The 21,848-nt window shown below is 46.8% G+C and overlaps 1 protein-coding gene across 2 annotated transcripts in view; it reads right to left on the bottom strand.

Moving 5' to 3' along the window:
* ANO2 (anoctamin 2) overlaps window positions 1-21,848 on the bottom strand; it is a 273,310-nt gene that overhangs the window by 45,177 nt on the left and 206,285 nt on the right. For both annotated transcript variants that reach the window (XM_087813973.1, XM_087813972.1), the window contains 2 exons: window positions 21,029-21,106; window positions 14,144-14,339 (listed from right to left, as the gene is read on the bottom strand). In XM_087813973.1, the coding sequence (XP_087670099.1) occupies window positions 14,144-14,339; window positions 21,029-21,106 (274 nt within the window). The remainder of the gene's footprint in view (window positions 1-14,143; window positions 14,340-21,028; window positions 21,107-21,848) is intronic.

Genomic DNA, 21,848 nt, shown 5'->3' with positions numbered 1-21,848 from the left:
TCCTCATATACAAATCCCTCTCATCTTTTAACATCCAGATCAAATGTTACCCATAATCTCCTTTCCCAAACCTTCCCAGATGTCTTCAGCTGGTAGTAATCTTCCTTTGTTTTCTTCTACAGTATTTTATATTTCTCTGTATTAATTAACTACATCCAGGCCCTATGAAAAATTACAGTAATAGTAGCTTTCATTGATTGTCTGTGTCTTAGTTTGGATTACCCTCTAAGTCAAGGATTTGGGAGGAAGTCGTTTGTTTGGGAGGTGCCCCAGGAAGCTTGATGAGGGCATAGGGTGGTAAGACGGCCAGGGGAAGGAAGTCAACATGGATGTGTTCATGAACAGGTTAATGCCACAGACAACTAGGACTCAGTTCCACTAGGGACCTTCTAAGAGACTGTGTGAAGCACAATTAAGAATCATCACACTGAAGGGTGAGCAAGCAAGAGTGAGTCTCTCACTGGTTCGGGTTGCTGCTGGACTTGACTCCCTGGCATTTCCAGCTTGCCCCATGCATGGGGTAAGCATGCCCCACAACCAGAGAACATCCACAGACAGAGAACTGCAGTGACCTCCAGGGTGGCAAGCTGCTCTGCAGGGGACATTGCACATGGGTGCATGCGTTTGCTACTCATTTCATCCCCCCATCCATGTGAGGGAGATACTATGTTCCACTTTTTTGGATGAAGGGAACTGAGGCCCAGAGAGGTTAGAGCCTTGCTCAAGATCACGCAGCCAGTAACTGACAGAGTTAAAATTTGAACCCAGATCTGCCTGCCCTCAAAGATAGTTTTTACTACCCCCACACTTTGAAATCAGGATCTTTGATTGATTAATGATTGTATCGCACGTTCTCTTTCACCTCCTCACCCCCTCCGCCCCTCGTCTGACATTATGCACCAAAAACCATTTGTCACTGCTCAGTTCCCATCCATTGAGGAGCAGCTGTGTGCCAGGCACCATGCCAGGGTGAGTGAAGACTTCATCGCCTCCTTCAAAGAGCTGCATTTAGCAAGGTCTCTGTTGAAAGCTTTTTGCAAACTGACAAGTCTCTTCCACGTTTACTCTGTGAGCAACATGGTATCATCTCCCTTCTTATCATAGCAGGGGACCCTAGGGAGAAGAGTGCTACATTCCCAAGTCTGCTTTCCCACACGGCATGGTGAGCCCCTCATTTACATGCAAACCTAGAACACCATCTAGTGTATTAGAAGACGACACCCTACAGCATCAGCAGTGGTCCAAGCATGATCCTCTGCTAAGGAGACTGTCACAGGCATACATGAGCCCCTGAAGACCCATGGCCCAGGAGGGGACTTAAGAATGGAAAAGTTGAGCCCTAGTCAGTTTGGCTCAGTGGTTAGAGCGTTGGCCCATGGACTGAAGGGTCTCAGGTTCGATTCTAGCCAACAGAATGTACCTTAGTTGCAGGCTCGATCCCCGGCCCCAGTCTGGGCATGTGAGGGAGGCAACCAATCAATGTGTCCCTCTCACATTGATATTTCTCTCTCTCTCTGTCTCTCAATATCTCTCCCCTTCCACTCTCTCTGAAAAGCAATGGAAAAAATATCCTCAGGTGAGAATTTTTTTTAAAAAAAAGGAATGGGAAAGTTTAGAGACCCCATAGTGCATTATCACAAGTGTGATTCCGCCTTGATTTCTCCCTCAGGCTGAAAGGGCCTAAGGAAATGAGAGTTAGTTGCTTGTCTTAGTCCCCCTGAGCCCTGAGAAACAGTGTCGCTCCTGTAAACCCAGCAACATGGAAAACTGATTCAATCTCCAAGCTCCCCTTTATCCTGAGGCCCACTTTAGTTCATTTATGTTAGTGAACAGTCCTCGAGGCCCTGGCCGGCCTTGCTGAGTCTAAGAGCACACCGTCATCGTATCTGTGGCTGAGCTGTGTGTTACGGGGATGGATTTTTTTCTTGTTTTGTTTGGCTACAGAGATGGCTATAGGTGTAGATCTTAGCATCAGACATATTTGAGTTCAAATGCAGAATGTAATTAGATGAGCAAAATTCTATAAAAAGGAAATTACACCTGTCTCACAGGGTTGCCCTGAAGACATGATGGGAATGTTTATAAAGCACTCAGCCTAGTGCTTGGCACAAGGTAGACCTCAATAAATGATAGCTCTTATTGTCGTCATCATCATCATCATCATCGCCATCGTCATCGTGGTCAACAAGTCCAACAGCCCTGCTTTAAACAGCACAGTTGGGCTGTCTGTGGCCAGATGTTAGTGCACATGTCTAGCCCCTTGAGGTTCTGGGCATCATTTCCATATTGACTTCTGACTGCTTTCTACCAGTCGATGCTGAGCATGGCTGGTAGGTGACCCTGCTGGCACACAGCTAGGAAAGTTGAATCAATACAACTCCTGTCCCCACCCCCAAAGAACCACAACCCAAGCATCCTGAGGTCCTGTAGGCAGGTTTGAAAATAGCCTGGCCTGCTAGGGAAGCTAGAGACATTGCCACAGTTCTGTAAAAGAGGGGGCTGGAGAAGTCTACCGTGAGAGCCCTCAGCTGGCAGACGGCACTGTGGTTCTCTCCTTCCTGCCACGCCTGGACAAACACACGCACAACCCCATGAGGTAAAAGTCCTGGCAATGCTGCATGGCCTCACCCAGTGAGCATTTGGTTAAAGATTTGTTCTTACCATTGGCAGTTAACACTGCTACTTCAGTTAGTTCATATATGTTAGCAAAGTCCCTCAGATCTCTTAGGCCTTGCCCTACCTGTTACAAATCCTGCTTAAAGAGTTCAGTGCCTCCCTGTTGATTGATGCTGATCAGGTCCTCCCTGGGCCCACGACCCATATCCACATTTTCAGCCTGACTCGTAGTCTCCCTGACTGAAGGAAACAATTCTGAGGCCCAGGTGGAAATGCCTACCATCAATTTCTAAGATCACTGTTAGTTTTAAGATCTCATAACTGAACCTCCATGTGGCTGTGAACCCTATAACTTTCTGATCCTGCCCCACCCCACCCCCACCATGGACAGTTTAGATGGCTTTTTTACAATGAGCACAGTCACAGCTGTCACCAGATATACTCTACTGTGCACACTTATTGAACAAATGAGTGACACAGGGGAAACATTATTTGGAACAGTGAAAACATTTTGTCATTTACTAAAGGTGGGCAACTCCTAAGGAGGGACCTTTGTCTGCTGAGCAAGATAATAGATATGAAGACACAAGAGAGGGGCAGTCAAAAGAGAGTTGCCTTTTACTACATAAGATACCAGATGGGGGTGCTGGAGTTAGATGCAGGACCCAGGAAAGCCTAGAGCCAGTGCAGTGGGAGGGGGAAGGGCAGAGAGGGAGATGAAGGGGCTGTGACCAAAGAAGAAATGTAAGTAACAGGCTGGGGGGTGGAGGTTGTGGAGATGCCCAGTGGAAATTTTCATTAACTTCCACTGTGTGACTTGTAGTATGAGCCCTCATTTGCCTCTCCACAGAATCTTTAGTGAAGATTCATTAAAACCTGCTTTGCTTACCAGTGCTTGAAGAATTCTGGATTTGTTCTTGGGGGAGAGATGTGCCCATGGACTGAGTCCTGCTTCAAGATGGGCACTGGGGCATGAATAGAGATGGCCCATGGTGCCCTATTGTAGCTCAGCTACAAAGGCGAGATTGGGAAGAGAGAGAAAGGAGATGGAGACAGAGAGAGGAGAGAGACAAAGAGAAAGGAGCAGAAAGAGAGGAATGAGGCAGAGGGGAGAGGAGGGAAAGGAAGAAAAGAAGGAAGGAGGGAGGGATCGAGGGAGGCAGGGAGAGAGAGAGGGGAGAAGGGAGGAACTGAGAGGGAAAACTTTTCAGTAGGAATATAAGCCTCTACCCAATGTGCCTGGGCAGCAAATTCAAACTGCATCTCATCTCCAATCTTGTCTCTCACTTATTTTATTATTAATTTTAATTTTTCCCCTTTATATTAAATTTATTGGGGTGACCCTGGTTAACAAAATTATACAAGTTTCATGTGCACAATTCCACAACACATCATCTGTACTCTGTATTGTGCACTCACCACCCCAAGTCAAGTCTCCGTCCGTCGTCATTTACGCCCCCTCTACCCTCTTCCACCTCCTCCCTCACTTTTAAATGTTTTGTGGATAAGAAAATTAAAACCAATGTCACCCAAAAATAAGGAATCAGGTCTGAGGAGCTGAAAGCTTGGAGAACTAATAAGTGCAGCTAGGAGGTGATTGAGGAGGAGGTACGGAGAGGCACGTGTCTTTGATTTTCTTTTATAATCCCCTTTGAACTCTTGGTGCTCAGATCTCCCATTCCCTGCAGGAATTTCCTCCAAGGTCTCTGGAAAGAGAATCGGGTTCTTTCTGAGCTCTTTGCTCCAACTGGAATGAATGACTCCCTTCCTCCATACTGATAAATCATGGGCCTAGATATTATTTATTAGTTTTATTTTTAAAACAGCCTTTGCCTGTGTTTGTAAGGCCATGAGCCACCATAAATAATGGGCATTTCCAATAAACAATCCAAATCCACTTGATAGGCCACTAAATCAGCTGGGTGCCCCCACTGCAGAGAAGCTCTGTGACCATGTTGTGTGTTTTGCTGAGAAAGGAGGCCCTCAGGGAACACCTCAAGGGAAGGAGAGAATTGGGGGTACAGGGGAGCTTCAAAGCCCTGGAGCTCCAGTTAAATTTGGGAATCTTTCAGTATCTCACATGCCTATGATAGAGATAATATGACTGAAGAAATGGAACAATTTTCGCATAGTCCACTAGGGTAGGATGATGTCTTCAGGACAAGTAGGGTGACCTCAGGCCACTGAGCAAGATCCCCTCACAAGACCCAAACCTGGAAAGTGGTCTGAATCTGAGCCCCATGAGAAAACGGCCCAGCCTTGTGCTTCATAAGACTCCAAATACGGTGCCTTTGAATTTCAACTGCTCCAGGAATGTAAAAGAGGAGAGTCAACATGGAGAGAGTGTGAGTAGGCAGAGGGCAGCCCCGCTCCATCCTTCATATGCCCCTGCAATCCCATGGCCCCCAGAAAGCCACCCAGGTTGATAAGAGGCCATCTGAGGGTTTCGCCCGCTCCCGATCTGTGGAAACAGATTTCCATCAGAGAGCAGACTCTGTTTAGTACCAGGAAGGACAATCAGATAGAATTCCTGTGCAGAGCCTTTCCCACCCCACTTTCTCTTAAGTATTAAACCTCTGGGGTGCTGTGTCATGAAAAAATATGGCTACAAATGACCCAGCTGTAAACTGCTTTGAAAAATAATTAGTATGGAAACCCTAGTTAGCCCCAGGGGGCCAACTAAGAACTTAGTCTCCAGAGTGCCATTCTAATCCTCCAGAGGCAGAATGGCCAGCAAGAGGATGCCAGCTGCAGAATGTGAACTTTGGGAAAGCAGGTCCTCTTAACTGATAGCCCCAACAACCCAGCCGGTAGATACATGGTGATGGCAACAAGACAAAATGATACTTCCAAGTGTGTATTTCAAGTAATCCCAGCCCTGGCACTGCGCTGGGCAGAAAGACGGAGGGCCTGAGCCTGTGCGGCTGAGTCAGAAAGCAAAGGCGCCTGCTCCTCACCCTGCCTCTCCCCCAGGGCAGAGCAAGCTTTTGCAAACAGCAATGTTTTCTGACAGCCCAACCATCTGCCTTCTCTTCATTTGTGGTGTGTGTGTGTGGGGGGGGGGTGTCTCAGCCTCCTGGGTGATGTTGTTGCCTTGTTTGTGCCATGGGGAGGGAATCACCCTAGGAGAAGCCAGCCAGCTGGCTAATTAGGCAGCCAGTGCATCGCCTAAGGGAGCTGAGAGCCCCAGAACTGGAGATTAAGGATGGGTGTTCCTGGGATACTCCTGTAACACAAGGGATCCCTCCCTCTGAGTCAGGGAGATGGCTCTTGCTCCCAGATATAGGGATTGAGACCTACTGTGCTGTCTGGCAGCTTAGCCCAAAGTGACAGCACCCCAAAAGCATCTCATTTTAAGGAAAAAAGATAGTAAATAGAAAGGAAGCACCAGGAGAGGGAAGAGGGAGAAAGGGAGGGAGGAGGGAGAGGAAAGAGAAGGGGGGAGAGAGAGAGAGATAAAGGGAAGGAAGGAGGGAGGTGTATTCTGCCATGGACCTATCATGAAAACCCCATATCCAGTGCCCACTGTATGCCAGGCACTGCACAAGCACTTTATACAGATTCCCCATTTGACTGTTACAACTGTCCTATGAGGATTTTTCTCCCCATGGCAATTACGGGAGCGAGGAGAGAACAGGTAATGTGCCCAGTTCATGGCCCCAGACACTGCCATGAAACCAGTGGGTCACCTCCCGAATGCACACACTTGTCTGGAAACCAGGTCCCCAGTGAGTGGGAGTAAATCCATCCTCAGTCCAGCGTCATGTCTTCCAAGGGAAAGACAACCCAGAGGAAATGTGTTTACCTTTTCCATCATTATCTTTTTATTCAACAAATATTTATTAAGTGACTATTACATGCCAGGCACTGGGCACTGGGAATACAGTGGGGAGTCAAACCAATAAGCTCCCTGCCATGTGGAGATCAGAGTCTAGAAGAGGAAGGGGGACAAATAAGACCATTTCAGAGAGCAATGAGTATTAAAGGAACATTCAGGAAAATGAAGAGGAGAAGAAAAAGCTGACAGGAAGATTGCTTTAGTCAGAGTGGTCAGATGAGGCCTCCGAGGACGTGACCTCTCAGCTGAGACCTGGGGGATAGGAGGAGCCAGCATGGAGGAGCTGGGGGGGACTCAGAGGGTGGCAGCAGCAAGGGCAAAGGCCTGGGGACAGGAGAGATCTAAGGATATACCAGGAATAGATAGGTCTACATGACCGGAGCATTCCAAGCAAGGAGAAAGTAGAGGCAGTGGAATTGGGAGGAAGGCAGGGCTGGTTAAGGGGGCTCTGCAGGCCACAGGCAGTACTTCAGATTCACTAGAAGCACAGTGGGAAGTCACCTTAGGGTTTTGCTCAGGGGAGAGGTGTAGTGATATTACATTTTAAAAGGATGAGGGAAAATGAACTATGTATGTGTGGTAGGAGAAGGGGAGGGGCAGCAGTGAAAGCAGAGAGACAACCAGAAGGGTATAGTTGTCCAGGTAGGAGATGACCAATATCAGAACGAACTTGTGCAAAGTGATCAAAGGGCCTGAAGGTAGAAGAGTCGATATGTAATTGACTTGATTCTAGGGATTAGCGAGAAAGAAAGAGGGAGAAAGAGAGAGAAAGAGAGAGATCCAGGATGATGCTTGGGTTTTGATAGGAATAGTAGAGTGGTTGGTGGTGCTATTTCCTGAGATGGAAAGAATGATGAAGAAAAACTAAGAGCTCAAAGTTGGACACACTGAGTCCTTGGACCTCTGTGCTTTTGTCCTCCCTGAGTCATGACCCAAGGGGGTGGTGGAGCATTGAATGATTGACAGTCATCCCTCAAAGTACCTGGACAACTTTGAGGAATCAGAACCTCAGGAAAGTCACAGCCTCAGTGTAGAGGTTGGACTAGTGATTTCCTAAGTCCTTCCTGATTCTGGTCTTCTGTGTCCTACAGTACAATCACCGAGTCTATGACAGGATAGAGGAAGACCCTGGGCTGCAAGTCAGAAGACCTTTCTGTCCCGGTGTTCCAAGGTAAGTGACTTACTTTGCTGAGCCTCACCATCTTAATTCCTAAAATGGCATCTTCTTGAAACAATTGTTGTTAAGGCCGAGTGAAAGAAAGTATGGGAAGCACCAAGCATAGTATAAGGTCTCAAACATTTGCTTTTATTATTAGAGTATGGCAAGCTCTCTATTAGACATCAGTGTGTACATTTGCTTCCTCTCTTTAGTGAGAAAGGTGCTAGCAAGTTAACTAAGCATTCTTGACAGAGCCTTCTTAGAACGTCAGGGGTGAGCACTTTGTCATCACTTGGGGTGGCAAGGGCCCCTGGAGTCACTGAGGGTCACTTCCCTCAGAGAGAAGTGAAATGAGGTATCATGAGATCTGTGTTTTGAAAGTTTAAGACATGCTGTATGCTCCTAGGGTGGATTTCCAGGGAGAGAAGGGAATCTTTGGTTCTGGGTCTTTGTGAGGAGTGACAGCCTAGAGATGGAGGAGGAGGTGTTTATGTGCCCTGAAAGCAGGGGACAATGATAGCTGAAGACCCTTGAGTGAGCTTACTCTGAAGGAGAGGATCATCCTTCCTTGAAGAGCCCAGGACCTGCCATAAGGAGGGATCATCTCAGCAGGGGTCCAGCCTCTTCAGTCAGATGGGTCCGGGCCAGCATCTAATAGCAATGCTGCATAGCAATGAGACCTGAAGGAGTAAAGGCCTGGCCATGTCCCTGTTTAAGCCTGGATATTGGGCAGAGGAAACAGAATTCACCTCAGATGGTTCAAAGGGCATGATTCTAATGAAGGCACTACTTAGAGTAGTGAAAGAACAGAAGAGATGGTGTTACTGGAGCCCAAGAAGGACCATGAGGGAGGACTCATCCTGTAAAAGCTATAATGAAAAGATGCAGTTTTGCCAGAGATGTACAGTGAGCCTTGGCCGACCAGGACCCAAAGGTTCATTCATTTCCCTAACAACCTATCCCAACACTGCAGGCTTCAGCTTGACCCCTGTGCACCAGTGCTGTGTAGTCTCTGGACTGTAGCATGTCTTGCACCCAAGCCAATGAGTATTGCTACTATGGCAACCAGGAAGACAATTACTGCCTTTATTCACCACTGCTGAGTCAATCACTCTCCAGGCATTAAACAAAATCTGTCTTTTGTCATAACTATCTGTGACAAGAATGAGCCTCGGATAGGCCTGACGCCTGGGCCCACTGAGGGATGCTCCCAGGAAAGCAGCCGTCCATCACCCAGCCTAGCAGGAAACACTTGGGAACTTGCTGGGGTTGTTTACAGCAGCTGTTTGCACCTGGTGAGCAAAGTACGTATTCACAGCCTCCTCATCAATCAGGAGATCTGGGGCAGGAAGCCAGATGGGCATTAAACCCAGCGTGAGAATGGCAAAGGAAGCTCCTAAGCCTGGCAGAATCCTCATCCCATTGGGTGGCATTAGCCATAGCTTTGTGTCCCCAGGGAGGCCTGGAGGACTCTGAAACCACACCTTTGCTTACAGGTATGCTGATCATTCCCAGCTGTGTACAGCCCCCACCGTTAGTGTGTACACACTTTGCCATTAAGGGCAATTTGAGTCTCCTGATGTCTTTGTTGCACCTTTCAGTCACTGTCCCATGTGAAAACTTTGCCTCATTCATCTCAATATTTCCTCAGATACTTTCATAAGCAAGCAGAGTTGAAATAATGAATATATAAATGCTTGTTGTGGCCTCTACTGAGGCATACAGGATCCCTAGCCCATGGGCAGTCCTTGAAAAGAATTTTTTTGAATGCATGAATGAAAAGAGAGATGACTTCACCAATAATTTCATCAACAAACTTATGTTAAGATCTACCATGAGGCAGGCACTGTGCAGGAAATAAAGATCAGGGTAAGACAGAGTAGCTGTTCTCCAGGATTCTGTAGTCTGGTTGCAGCAACTGGCAGAGACCTTTCAAGTCCACAGAATACCCTCTCATGTGGACATATTTTCCAATGTCTTCACAATTAGGCTGATTCTCACCAGTGTGCTCTGAGCAGAGTGATGGATGGCGCTTCCAGACTGAAGTGTTTCACAGCCTCTGTGTGACACTCCCTGCCCCCCGCCCCAGCTCTCTCTTTCCCTGACATTGTGTCCACGTGGCCTCCATCAGTCTGGGCTCTTGAGCAACTGTGTGAAGCACAGAGACTGGCCTGTCACACTAGACATGTAGTGTGAGCAAGAACAAGCAAACAACTTCACTTTATGTAACTAAGACCTGAAGATGAATTTATTACCCTAGCATAGCCTCACTATCCTAATACTGGGAAACGCACACAAATACAGGAGTGATAGCAGGCAGTTGTGATAAATTCCAGTGAGCAGAGTAGATACTACACTCCAGGCTGATTCCCATCTTGCTGGATTATAAGCCACCAAGTCTGTGGTATTGTGTCCCTTCTGCTTTTGCCTTCGCTGTGGCCTCTTCCTAGAGCCCTCCCTGCAGGTCTCCATGTGGCTCGTGCCCTCCTGTTGACCAGGTCTCACCTACGTTGCTCCCACTTCAACAGGCCTTTCCTAACCACCTGATCCAAAGGGCTCAACCCCAACAGCTATCCCATCTCCCTGTTTTGCTTTCTCACCCTCCATGAAATGCTCTTGTCTACTGTCCGTCTTTTCCTTACTACAGTGTAAATACAAGAAGGGCAGGGACTAGATCTTTCTTGTTTACAGCTGTGTCTCCAGCACTGGGCCTGGCATGAAGCAGGTACTCAATGTCCGAGGGATGAACAAATGAACAAATGATCTGTGGCCCAGGAGTTCAGATGTGGGCGAAAGGAAACTCACTGAGGGCTGAGCGTCCAGAAAAGGGTTCATGAAGAGGCAGGCCTTCAGAGGTCCTCTAAAGAGAGGGTCACCAGGGGTCATCACAGCAGTTACAGTAGCTTGAGCAAGGCACAGGGGTGGGAACACACAGGCAGGGGGTTTGGGGTGACTGTGAGTTGGAGGAAAACAGTGGGAAGAAGGTGTTTGAGAGCCTCGAATGCTAGTTTATATCTGACCTAAGGGCAAAAGAAAGCTCTCTGTAGGAGCTGAATGGGAGTGATGCCCCCCAAACGCACTGTTAGAGAAAGGCTGACTGGGTGGGGATTTCCAAGACAGAAGCCCATAGAAAAGAGGCTTGAGGCAAGGGCACAGTCATTAGGTTGTGACAACAGTCCAGAGAGGGGTGATGATCTGTGGACAGGAAGGAAGAAAATGATGAAGGAAGGATCAAATAAATTTGGTCCAGAAGAGGTTCCTCTTTGCCCAGTGTCACACAGCTGGAGGTGGGAGGGAGAAGGAGCCAGGTCTAGAGCTCACAGGTTCTTTCCACTGTGCTCCTTCTACTGCACAGCAGCACCTCTCTGAGCCCCTGGGGACATCCAGTCTAAGACAGACAGAAACAGCAACCTGGGATAATGCCTACCTGGGTCCCTGAGTGGAGACCCAACACACCACTTCAATCCAGACACTAAGGAGCTTCCATTAAAAATAGCACTAAACACATTTGCATTTTAGAGGTAGAATCTGAGCTTGAACTCTCATATAATGAGGATATAACACTTCTCTTGCTGACCACACATAATTTTTGTGAAGATGAAAGGGGATACAGACTATTTTTTTTAGTTTAAAAATAATTTATGAGTACTGCTATCACAAAGGACAAACTATACTTGCTAGAACTTCATCTCCTTCCCAATGCACAGAGCTCCTTATGGACGACTGGGCACTGGGTTAGCAGCCTGGAGGGGCTTGAACTTTTGGGATGAGGGGGTGCTATTAGAAACAGTGGGCAGCTTCACAGTATGGAAACTGCTCTGTGGCCCAATGCAAAGAGAATTTGCCCAGCCTTGTGCGTGGGAGGTACTCACTAAATACTTGCTAATGAGTTTTTTATTGTCAACCACTTCATTAGTGTTCTGTTTTTACCACTCTCTGGAGCTGTGTAAGAAAAGTGAAATTAAAAACAAAAAAAACAAAAAATGGAAGATAAGTGAAATAAAGTAAGGCAAACGGAGAGCAGGAAGACATTCCTACATCACTCATTCCCTGTCCTCTCCTCCCTTCTTCCCACCCACATGCTCAGTAACCTCCTTTACATTAGATCCCCAGCCCCTCTCTCCTCTGGCATCCTATATCCCTGCCCGAGCAATTCTGCAAACATGCAGCTCCCATCACATCACACCCTTCAAAAACCCCTCAGTGGCATTGGGAGCTATTGAGTCAGGAGCTGTTGGGTGACATTTCTTTCCACTGCTGGTGTTTCTTCCATGTGGAGGGAGTGGGATCAGTTGTGATGTCTTGCCTTGTCTCCCTCACCTCACTCATTTCTCCTCTTGGGTGACACAAGCAGTAATAGCTCATCACAGTTGTCAGTCTAGAAGGTGACACTGGTGCTCCTTGCCTACCCACTCCTCTGCCCTTCCCTTGGGGAGAAAAGGGCCCCCAGGAAGCAGGTGTTCGGTGCCTCACTATTCATGTCCCAAGACTTGCAAAGCGGTCCTGTCCACTGCTGTCCACCACTGGGAGGGTAAATGTGTCTGGAATCCAGTGTTAGGAAGCCGATTTGGCTCTGCTGCTAAGATGCTTCCTCCAGTGTAGCCTTTTTCAACTATAAAGGTGATAAATATCCTGGCTTGTGTCTATATCTGCCTGTGCTTTATTGCTCAGCTGGTTCAGCACTCAGGCCAGGACAATAGCGACTTTTCATTAGATGCCCCTTTGAACTCCTGCAAACACTTTTCCAATGTCTATGAAAACAAGCAGAGTCCTCAGCTTGGCATTTGTGATCTTCCACCCCCCAAAAAAGGTATCGTCAACTTTCTGGGCCCAGTTCCCCCCTATGCTGTGCCCTGGACATGCCATGGGCCCGAGAGCAACCCTTATTCTGGGTTCATCCGGTATCCTGGAAATGCTTTGTGCTTTCTTTCTTCCATACGCTAAACTCTGCTCCTTCCGCTCCCTGGCATTTAGACCCACCAAAATTCTACCTTCCTACTCATTGTATAAGCCCAGGCATGTGCCCCTTTTCTGTGTGCCTTTCTTGGCCCTGAGGGATCTGATCTCCCTCTTCAGTGCCGGGTTTCTCATTGTTTCCTCTGCCAGGAACCTTCTCCTTCTGCCCACTCCCTCCTCCCCCTGTGTGCCTATCTGACCACCACTTATCTCTGAGCTCTCCAACTGGATGCCTTTACTCTGAAGCCTCCCCTGAGCCCGCAGGAGTGTTGGATGGTCCTCCTAAGTGCTTCCATAGACTCCCGTACACCACTAAATACGCGGAAGTAAATGCTCTCCTACTTGCCTCGAGAAGTTTATGAAGGGATATAGATAACACTTACAGTTATGTACAAGCCTAAAGAGAGCAGAACTGCCACTCTAGATGGTAAATTGCCTATGTCCACATAGAAACCAAGGGTAAATGCTCACTGCGAGCAGAGGCCCAGCCGGGGAAAGGCGCGGAATGAGTAACTGGAATCACGAAGCCTTCCCGGAATTCTCTGGTCCCCTGGGGAAGGCTGTCTTGAAGAGGGGGGCATCCTATCAAGTGTCCAGCCTCCAATTGGTCAGTGAATTAAAGACATCATGTCATTCATTCAACTTCCTGGAGGTAAGGGGCCAAAACTCCTAGTCCCTGGACTCAACAAGGGAAAGGGGTGCATCAGGCCACCCAGAATAAATCCGACGAGAGAAGGGTCTCGGCTCTCAGCCCTCCCCCATCTAAGAAGCACAAATGCCAAAGAGGGGTGTGCAGGCAACAGCAGGTTGCGGCTCAAATGACACGTCTGAATACTGAGGCCACTGCATTTTTCTCACTGGCTCGAAGCTTGGGAAGTCTGATATGCCTCTTTGAAGTCTGCTCAGGGCACAGGGAATGTGTGGATTTTCTGGGGCCCCTGACAATATGGGGAGAGATAAGACCCTCTTGGGCTCAAGTATCAAGAGGCTTTCTCAACTTTATACACGCTGCTGGGAAAATGACGAGAGCTGAAACTCTCAGATTTTTAACAGGAAGTGCTGAACCTGCCTTGCTTCTGAGAGTAGACCCGTGGATTATTCTTAGGGGATGGTGAGGCAGTTGACCTGGGAGGGAGAAGGATTGATCAAAATTGTTGCAGAGCCCTGGCTGGTGTGGTTCAGTGGTTAGAGCATTGGCCCATGCACCAAAGGGTCATGGGTTCGATTCCCGGTCAAGGCCAAGTACCTGGGTTACATGTTCGATCCCCAACCCGGGCTGGGGCACATGCGGGAGGCAAGCAATTGATGTGTCTCTCTCACATTGATGTTTCTCTCTGTCTCTCCACCCTCCTTTCCTCTAAGGATTTCTGCCTGAGGGGAGCACTTGGTAGGCACCTTCCAGCATATAACCACTGTGCTTCCTCATTTCTCCAATTAAAATACACTGTACAAAGCATCTTGCTCGGGTTCCTTTTTTCATGTTGGGTCATTACCACCACCAAAAATGTCACACACACTGACTTGACCACGTTCCAGGGGGCCTATTGCCAACATGTGATGTGGGGGCACAGTACCGATTTGGGTGAGCCACTTGGCCACAGCACCGTAGATCTCATCCAAGATGAGGATGACCACGAGGTTGATGATGACTGCTGTCGCTGTCACCGTGACCCGGACATTGGAGCGTGTGTCCTTGTTGAGAGACAGAGCAGCTGCAGTTGTGATACGATACACAATGACCGCAAAGACGATGGAGAAAGTCAGGGCAATCTGTAAAGGAAAAACAGGGAGAGTCACACACCCATGGACAATTATTGAGCACCTATTATTTGCTCAGCCAACAGTACTATTTGCTATGTAATGTGTTATTATTTTGTAGTCCATTGGTGGGCAACAAGGAGACTGCAAACTCTCTAAACTCTCATGCAAATTCCAAGTATAGGTGCATTTTTCAGGAGAGGGTGTCTTCCATTTTTATTAGATTCCAAATGGCCCATAACACACACAAAGAACTAGCAATGGAAATGCTGGATACCATGGTGTGTGCAATACACATGATGTGATTTCTCTCATTAGAGAGCATTCAGTGTACTGTGGAGAAAAGGTGAATTCCTGTTAAACCATAGTAAATAAAACCTGAGACTGTATTAAGTACTAAATGAAGAATATGGTTGTTGAAGGGACTACGAATAGAGAGGAGCGAGTGGATCCGGGTGCTCAGGGAATAGTTTGTGGAGCAATGGGATTTAAGCTGGGACTCAGTGAAAGGACATAGTGAAGGAGTTTGAGCTGAGAAGGATGAGTGAGAGCTTGAGGGGCTGGGTGCAGGAAGGTGGACCAAAGTAGAAGGGAGGGAGAGGAAACAGGAGTGAGATTTTTGCACTCTCGGTCCTTTGGGTGAACGAAATATCACTCTAAATTTCCCTGCCAGGCAGTTTGAAATGGAGGGCTCAGATTTCTCCTTTGGTGCCGAAATCTCTGGCTGCTGTGTTTATTAGGGAAGTTTAGCAGCCACCTGACCTTGAAAAATACCCCCCATTTCCTCTTTCTAGAACCTAAGGATAACAACGCACTCTCCCGGACTGGCTCCCTCATCTCCCCCATCACAGCCAAGGAAGGGCCATCTCCCTGAAGCACAGAATATCAGGAGAGAAAAGGGCCCCAAGGAAGCCTCTTAGATGGGCTCAGAGGGAAGAAGGGGAGCAGCTAGGTGTTTAACCTGCTCAGAGAAAAATTCTAATTTGTTTCAGTCAAGTGAAGTATTTTTTCTTTTTTCTTTTATATATGTTTTTACTGATTTCGGAGAGAGGAGGAGAGAGGGGGAGAGAAAGAAACATCAATGGTGAGAGAGTCATTGATTGGCTGCCTCCTGCACGCCCCCTACTGGGGATCAAGACCAAAGCCGGGGCATGTGCCCGGGCCAGGAATTGATCCAAGCTCTCCTGGATCATAGGTCAACACTCAACTGCTGAGCCACACTGGCTGGGCTGCAGATTCTTTCTTAAGATTTCTTTTTGCAAAGGAGACTCTTCAGGTCCTATTTTCTCTGGAGGCAAGGAATAGTGAGGTGGGCACTGGTTATAGAGAGCTAATTAGAAAATATGGGGAGAGAAGGGAGCAAGTAAAAGGGTCCCTCTAGAAAAACAAACTGTCCCTCAAAAGGAGGGGTGAGGTGGGGGTCAGGCTGGGGCAGTACTTTGCAAGCTGTGTGAATGACATTCTGGTGGGCTGTGGATGGGGAAAAGGCTGCAGCTGTGTCTGAGGTATGGATGTCTTCAGACCTCTGGGGGTACCTGGAGGTGCTGAAGCCTGGGGTGTGCTGGTGGCAGCCTCAGCCTTTTATCCCCAAGTGCTTTTCAAATATTAGTGCTTGCCCTGTGGGCCATGGTATGAAAAAGAAGCCCTCCCTAAGGGAGAAAGGATGTCAGTGTTCTCTGGACAGAGGGTGGAGGAGAGGTTAGACGGGAAAATCTCTCTGTGGGAGGCCACTCTTAGGAGGCAGGCTGGGGGCAGGAGCAGCAACCCCAGCCTTCAGGACTAGGGAGAAATGACTGCCATGTAAGAGGGAAAGCCTGGACGTGACATCACTGCTCTCCAACAACATAGACATTTTCACTTCCCGCTCCTCTGGGACTGTCACTGCCAGACAGTAAGGGCCTGGAAAACGTGGTGTGAGAATTTTTCCCCAAAATCACTTTTGTAGTGAAGGCCAGTGATGGAAGTGGAAGTAATGATGAGGTTGGGGGGTGGGCATTGAAGGGTGTGTGTGTGTGTGTGTGTGTGTGTGTGTGTGTGTGTGTATTTGAGGTTGGGTTTGGGGGAACTACTGAGGGAAAAACAACAATGGCAAAAACACCCTTTGCTTTGGAGTCTTGGGGGTGGTGTGTGGAGAAACAAGTGCCCAGGAGATCAGCTTCTATTCTTCTTCTCTAAGAGGCCCAGCTGCTAAACTGAGGAAGGAAGAACACTCTTCCTGGGGACACAATGTGATCCTTGGGACATGCTCATCAGCTGGGAGCTTGATAAACATGTAGGATCCCAAGCACAACTTCAGACCCACTTACTCTATCTGCACTTTAACAAGATTCCTATGCAATTTCTAGAGGCACTGCTCTCCCCACTGGGAAATCCCTTCTTCCCACCCTCCTTACCTTCCCAGCCCCACTTCCAACATGTCCCTCCCCAGCCCTCTGATGCTGTTCTTTGCAATGTTAACTTCTCTGGTCTTGATTTTTTGATCCCATTATAGAAATCAGGTTTTTAATCTCTCCTTCAGTGTTTCCCACAAGCAGCTCAGGGTTTATAGTTTTTAAACTTGGAGAGCAGCAACCCAGTGCCATGACCATTTTGCAGATGAGGAAACAGTTGTGGAAAGTGATTTGCTCAAGGTCACAAGGCATGGATGACCACCCTAGTCTCCTGGATCCTGGTAGGAGTTAAAAAAAGTTCAGCATTTAGGGATCAGCCATATTTAGCCTTTGATCTTATATATAAGAAACAGCAATGTGATTGGTCCAAGGTCTGGAGGGTACACGGTAGAGCTGATACGCTATGGTGATGATACCATCATCAGCAACAGCTGATCCATTTGTATCCTCTCCATGTCATTATTCAATGCATATCTTCACTAGCATCAGTCCTTATAATAACCACATAAGACACAGCTTTTGTATATGCAGTTTTGTAGATGCAACCCTGCTCTATGGCTGCAAAGTCTATAATCCCATGCTGACATTAGAACCCACGTATTCTAGCACTAAATCCAGCACTATTTTCACCATTTTGGCTTCATTATTGATTTTGTTGATTAAATTCAATAAATATTTTCTTACCAGTTATTGTGCAAACCACTGTGCTTGGAATATTTCATGTTTGTGATCAGTCTCCTCCAACTAGGCCAAAAGCGGGGACTGGTCTTGTGCTGCATTCTGTGCCTCCTGCCATTTCATAGAGGCACCTCAGGTGTGGAATATGTTTGGTAAAGATTTGCTGATCCCCTGCACATGGTCACGTTATTGTGGTTCTTGTTGCTTTTGGTGTTTTAATCCCATAATTTACTTCTGGGCAGAGCCAAATTACAATGGAAGCCAGGTTACAGAGTCCATAGCCCGATTTGACACACTAAGAGAGACAAGGAGAGCAGCAGGTCTGATCCCTACCCTCTAGGACTTGCATTCTGAAGCAAAGTTGAGAAAACCATTGCACACGTAACAACTGTTGATCCTGGTAGCAGCTGGACAGAGTCCCAGGCCTCAGTTCTCGAGCTTCTGGTATGCTCTGAGCAGACAGCAGGGGGATTGGTTAGAGGAAGCTCCATGGCAGCTTTGGGACCATTTTCGATGGGAAAGGCTTGGAGGAAAGAATAAGGAGAAGCAGGTAGAAATGCACAGGCAGAAGCAACTAGTGGGAGGTTGCCCGTCTAGGGCATGGCACGTAACAGTAGCTCAAATTTTTAAAATGCACACACTAATGACTTTATCATTGACATACTAGGTTGTCTCTTGTATCTTCTTAGTTCATTTATTTTTTTATTCGGTCATTCATAAAAGATGTCTTGAGTACCAGTCACCATTTTAGGTGTTGGGGATATACTGGTGAACAAAGATACAAATTTCTTGGCTGTTGATCTTCTAACGGGGAAAGATAGACAATAAACTAACAAATAGGTAAAATATATAGTATATCTGGTGTGATAAGCACTGTGAAAACAAATAAAGCAGAACAGGGACATAGGGAAAAGTTGCAATTTAAAACAGGGTGGTCAGGAAAGGTCTAGGTGAGAAGGTGACATTTAGGCAAAGACCTGCTTGAGCAAAGGGAGGGGTGGCGCAGAAGGTGGATGGTAGAGAGGAGGGCCAGCCCTGTAGTGTAAGGATGTTGGCTCCACATCTCAGTAGATGAAAAGATTTTAGAGAGTTCTGAGCAGAAGAATGACATTATTGGACCTGGATTTTACAAAGATCAGTAGGAGGACAGTGTAAAAGCAGGGGGATGAGTTAGGAGGCCATTGCAATAATCCAGGCAGCGGAGGGGGGTTTCTGATGGCTGATTCCCAATACACAGGGGTAAGTAAGTGACTATCTTGGGCATGGGAGAAGCGCTCAGGCGCCTAGCTCTAGAGGAAGGAAGGACATTGCCTCTGATAATCCCGTCATATAAAAAGAAAACCAAAAGAGGGTTAATTCAAAAAGAAAAGAAACTTTAGCTCAGCATACTGGGTTGGAGAAGAAAGAGAAAATTTATATTTGTCCATGCTGGCCTCTATCATGGTGGGGAAGATGGACACGGCATGTGACATTTCTTGGCTCTTGTCATCCTATGAAAAACATCCCCAGCTGATCTGACACACTGGCATCCCTAAAATCATCCTCATGGCCCTGGTCCCAAAATCTTCTGCCAAGTTTCAGTCACAGGGGACGGAGGAGGGAACGATATTTGATACTCCCTTTTGTTGCTCAAATTCCATAACAAAACACTTTTTCATGAACACCTCCCTGAGCCCTTGATCCCATGCTCCACACATTACTGTAGGGTAATGGCCCGGTCCCCTCGAGTGATAAGCCAGGCTGTGAATCCGCAATGGGGATTGCCCAAGGCCACTTCTCGGGGACAGGGTTTTGTTTCCCTTTTCATCTTCTTCTCCCTAGAACAGAATTTTCTCTGCAGGCCCATAAGTGGGAGATGGGGTAGATTTAGTTCTATCATCTTTATTCTGAGACGGTAGCCCTTTGAAGTTCCAATTTAATTTAGTGAGAACCTCCTGTTAGAATCGCCACTTTGACCCAGCCATTCTCCCTGATTTTTACCCTCCCTGCTCCATAAAACCACCAAAACCAAAGCCATTGGCCTAGATGGGAAAATGCCCTCAAGGTAAAAGCACCTCCCATTTGCCCGAAGAGTTTAGCCTCACTATCCTATCAGCCCTTCAAGGCTTAAAAAAGATTGAAAAATATATTTACCCAATTTTTATTTATTTATTTTGGTTAGTTTCATTAAGATGGGATGTTACAAATATCCCAATCGATCACTACTGGATATAGAAGCAGTTTACTTATTTATTTTCTTATTTATGTATATATTTGTTATCTATAAATTCCTTGAGGGAGGGATTACTTTGTTTTATTTTCTGCTCCATCCCCAATGCCTAATAATAGCGTCAAGCACATAGTTGGCACCCACTAAATATTTCTTGAATGAATGAATAATCTCTGACAACAAGATGCATATTGTGGGAGGCTTTGAAGTGCTAAATTAAACTTTCTATCATTCCAGCTTAACACATTGCAATTCACCACATGTTGCTGAATAAATTCTACATGCCTTGCTCTTGTTAAACAATGAGGAGATAACAAATGTAGGCTTCTAAATTCTGGCAGGGCACCCGTCACCTCTGCAGTTCATCTGTGAAACAAGTTGTTGAATTCAATACTTCCTTCACTTTTTAAATTTCTGAGACTAGGACATGGTTCCTGTCTTCAGTGGTAAGGATGGCAACAATAACCTCAGGCCAGGATCTGTGGCCAGTGGGTCCAGAAAATTATTAAAATTTCAGTCCCATTTTTTTTGGAATAAGCCATCTCTGCTCCACCCCACAACTAATGTGTGGTCCTGCTTAGACATGCTGTAAGGACACAACTCTCCCTTGTATAACAGAAGCTCCAGTCTTGAATACTAGAGGGGGACTACCCATAAAGAGGGGGCAGATGTCTTAGCGGCCCGTGCTCAGTCCTCTGAGTTTCACCTTTTGTTATTTTCAGCAAGATGGGATGTTACAAATATCCTAAGATCTTCTTGCTGCAGTTACTGTTGGCTCACTCATCCTGGCTCCCAAGACCAACCTGCTACCACTTAAGGGCTGCTCAAACTCTCAGGGAGCACATAGAGAGATAAACACAGCATCTAGAGGGAAACTGAAGAATCAGCTTAGAAAGCTCAGGCTGGCTGTCTCCTGTGGCTCTCAGACTCTGTTCTATCCCACAAACCATCAGAGAGAGCCAGCCCACAGCTTAAACAGGCTACCACAATTCTGCAGCCATCTCACCTGATTACTTCTTCCAAGGTCTTGGTCTATCCTATCCCAGTGGAGGGCACTACCTCATGACCTACCCCTTGGAAGTTCCAACTTCAAACATCTGCAGTCAAGGCTGGGAAGGCAGAACCCCTTTCCATTCTCTTTTTTCTGAGAAGATAGAAACTCCTTCACTAGCCACAGAAGGTCACCGACCCCTTCCAGGTTTGGGTTTCTGTCCGGAAAAATTACCTTCCCCTGTTCAGGTGACTGATACCAGCAACGGCCTCATTGTCAGAGAAGAGCCTGTCCTTCTACACAGGGACTATGTCTTCATCTTTATTAGTCCTTCATTATTCCCAAAGTGTAACAGAACAGCACACCCACAGTATTCACTTAACAGGACCTAACAAGCATAAGCCATAGGCAGGTGTTCCCTCAAGGAAATTACCATGAACAAGATGGAGACGAAGTTTATCAGGTAACCTGGGAAACGATCTTTCCAGGTCAGCTTATCTTCATCATCATCCTGGGTAGAAACAGGAGAGTAGAGACAATCAGAAGGCACAAATAGCAGATAATAATTTCCTCTTAATTTTGCATAAATTTGCATACCATTAACAATTCATCACTCTATAGGGGTATTTTTCTAGTTTCTGATACCTTACCTTCCATATAAACAACAGCTCTCTTAATTTTGTGATTTCTAGATAGCCTGGAAAAACTATGGTGAAAAGAGGACAAGATTTGAGTTCAGCCTAATTCTGGGCCGAAGTTTTAAAAAGTTCAACCACTTATCAGCTGTACGATCTTGAATATCCCTCTTAACTTTTCTGACCCTTTGTTTCTTCATCATAAAATGGGCACAGTCACAACACCCGTCTTGCCTACCACACAGGATGGTTTTATTTGTTTTGTTTTAATGAGAAACATGTGAACATGTTAAAGCAATGGACAAATGACATATACAACCCAACCACAGGGCAACATCTTAAAATAGATCATTCTTTAAATAAAACATCAACCCTAGATTTTATTCAATGTACAAATTACCCACAACTTTTGTTCTTCAAAGAACCTGTATGTGTTGTTATTTGTTTACTCCAAAATGACTGTGTTCTCTCCTGGTCCCAAATGCACACATTTCTAGGCACAGGTTAAGCTGATGCCTTGCAGTCAGTCTGGCTAAGAACCCTGCCTTTTCCCCTCAGACTGGGTCCAGTGCACCCAGGCCACCCACCTCTGGTACAGCTGTACAGCTGACCAGAGTC

Source organism: Miniopterus natalensis, chromosome 2 (genome assembly GCF_054644295.1).
Source record: "Miniopterus natalensis isolate mMinNat1 chromosome 2, mMinNat1.hap1, whole genome shotgun sequence".
In the NCBI taxonomy this organism is placed as follows: Eukaryota; Metazoa; Chordata; class Mammalia; order Chiroptera; family Miniopteridae; genus Miniopterus; species Miniopterus natalensis.
This window is presented reverse-complemented; position numbering and strand designations above follow the sequence as displayed.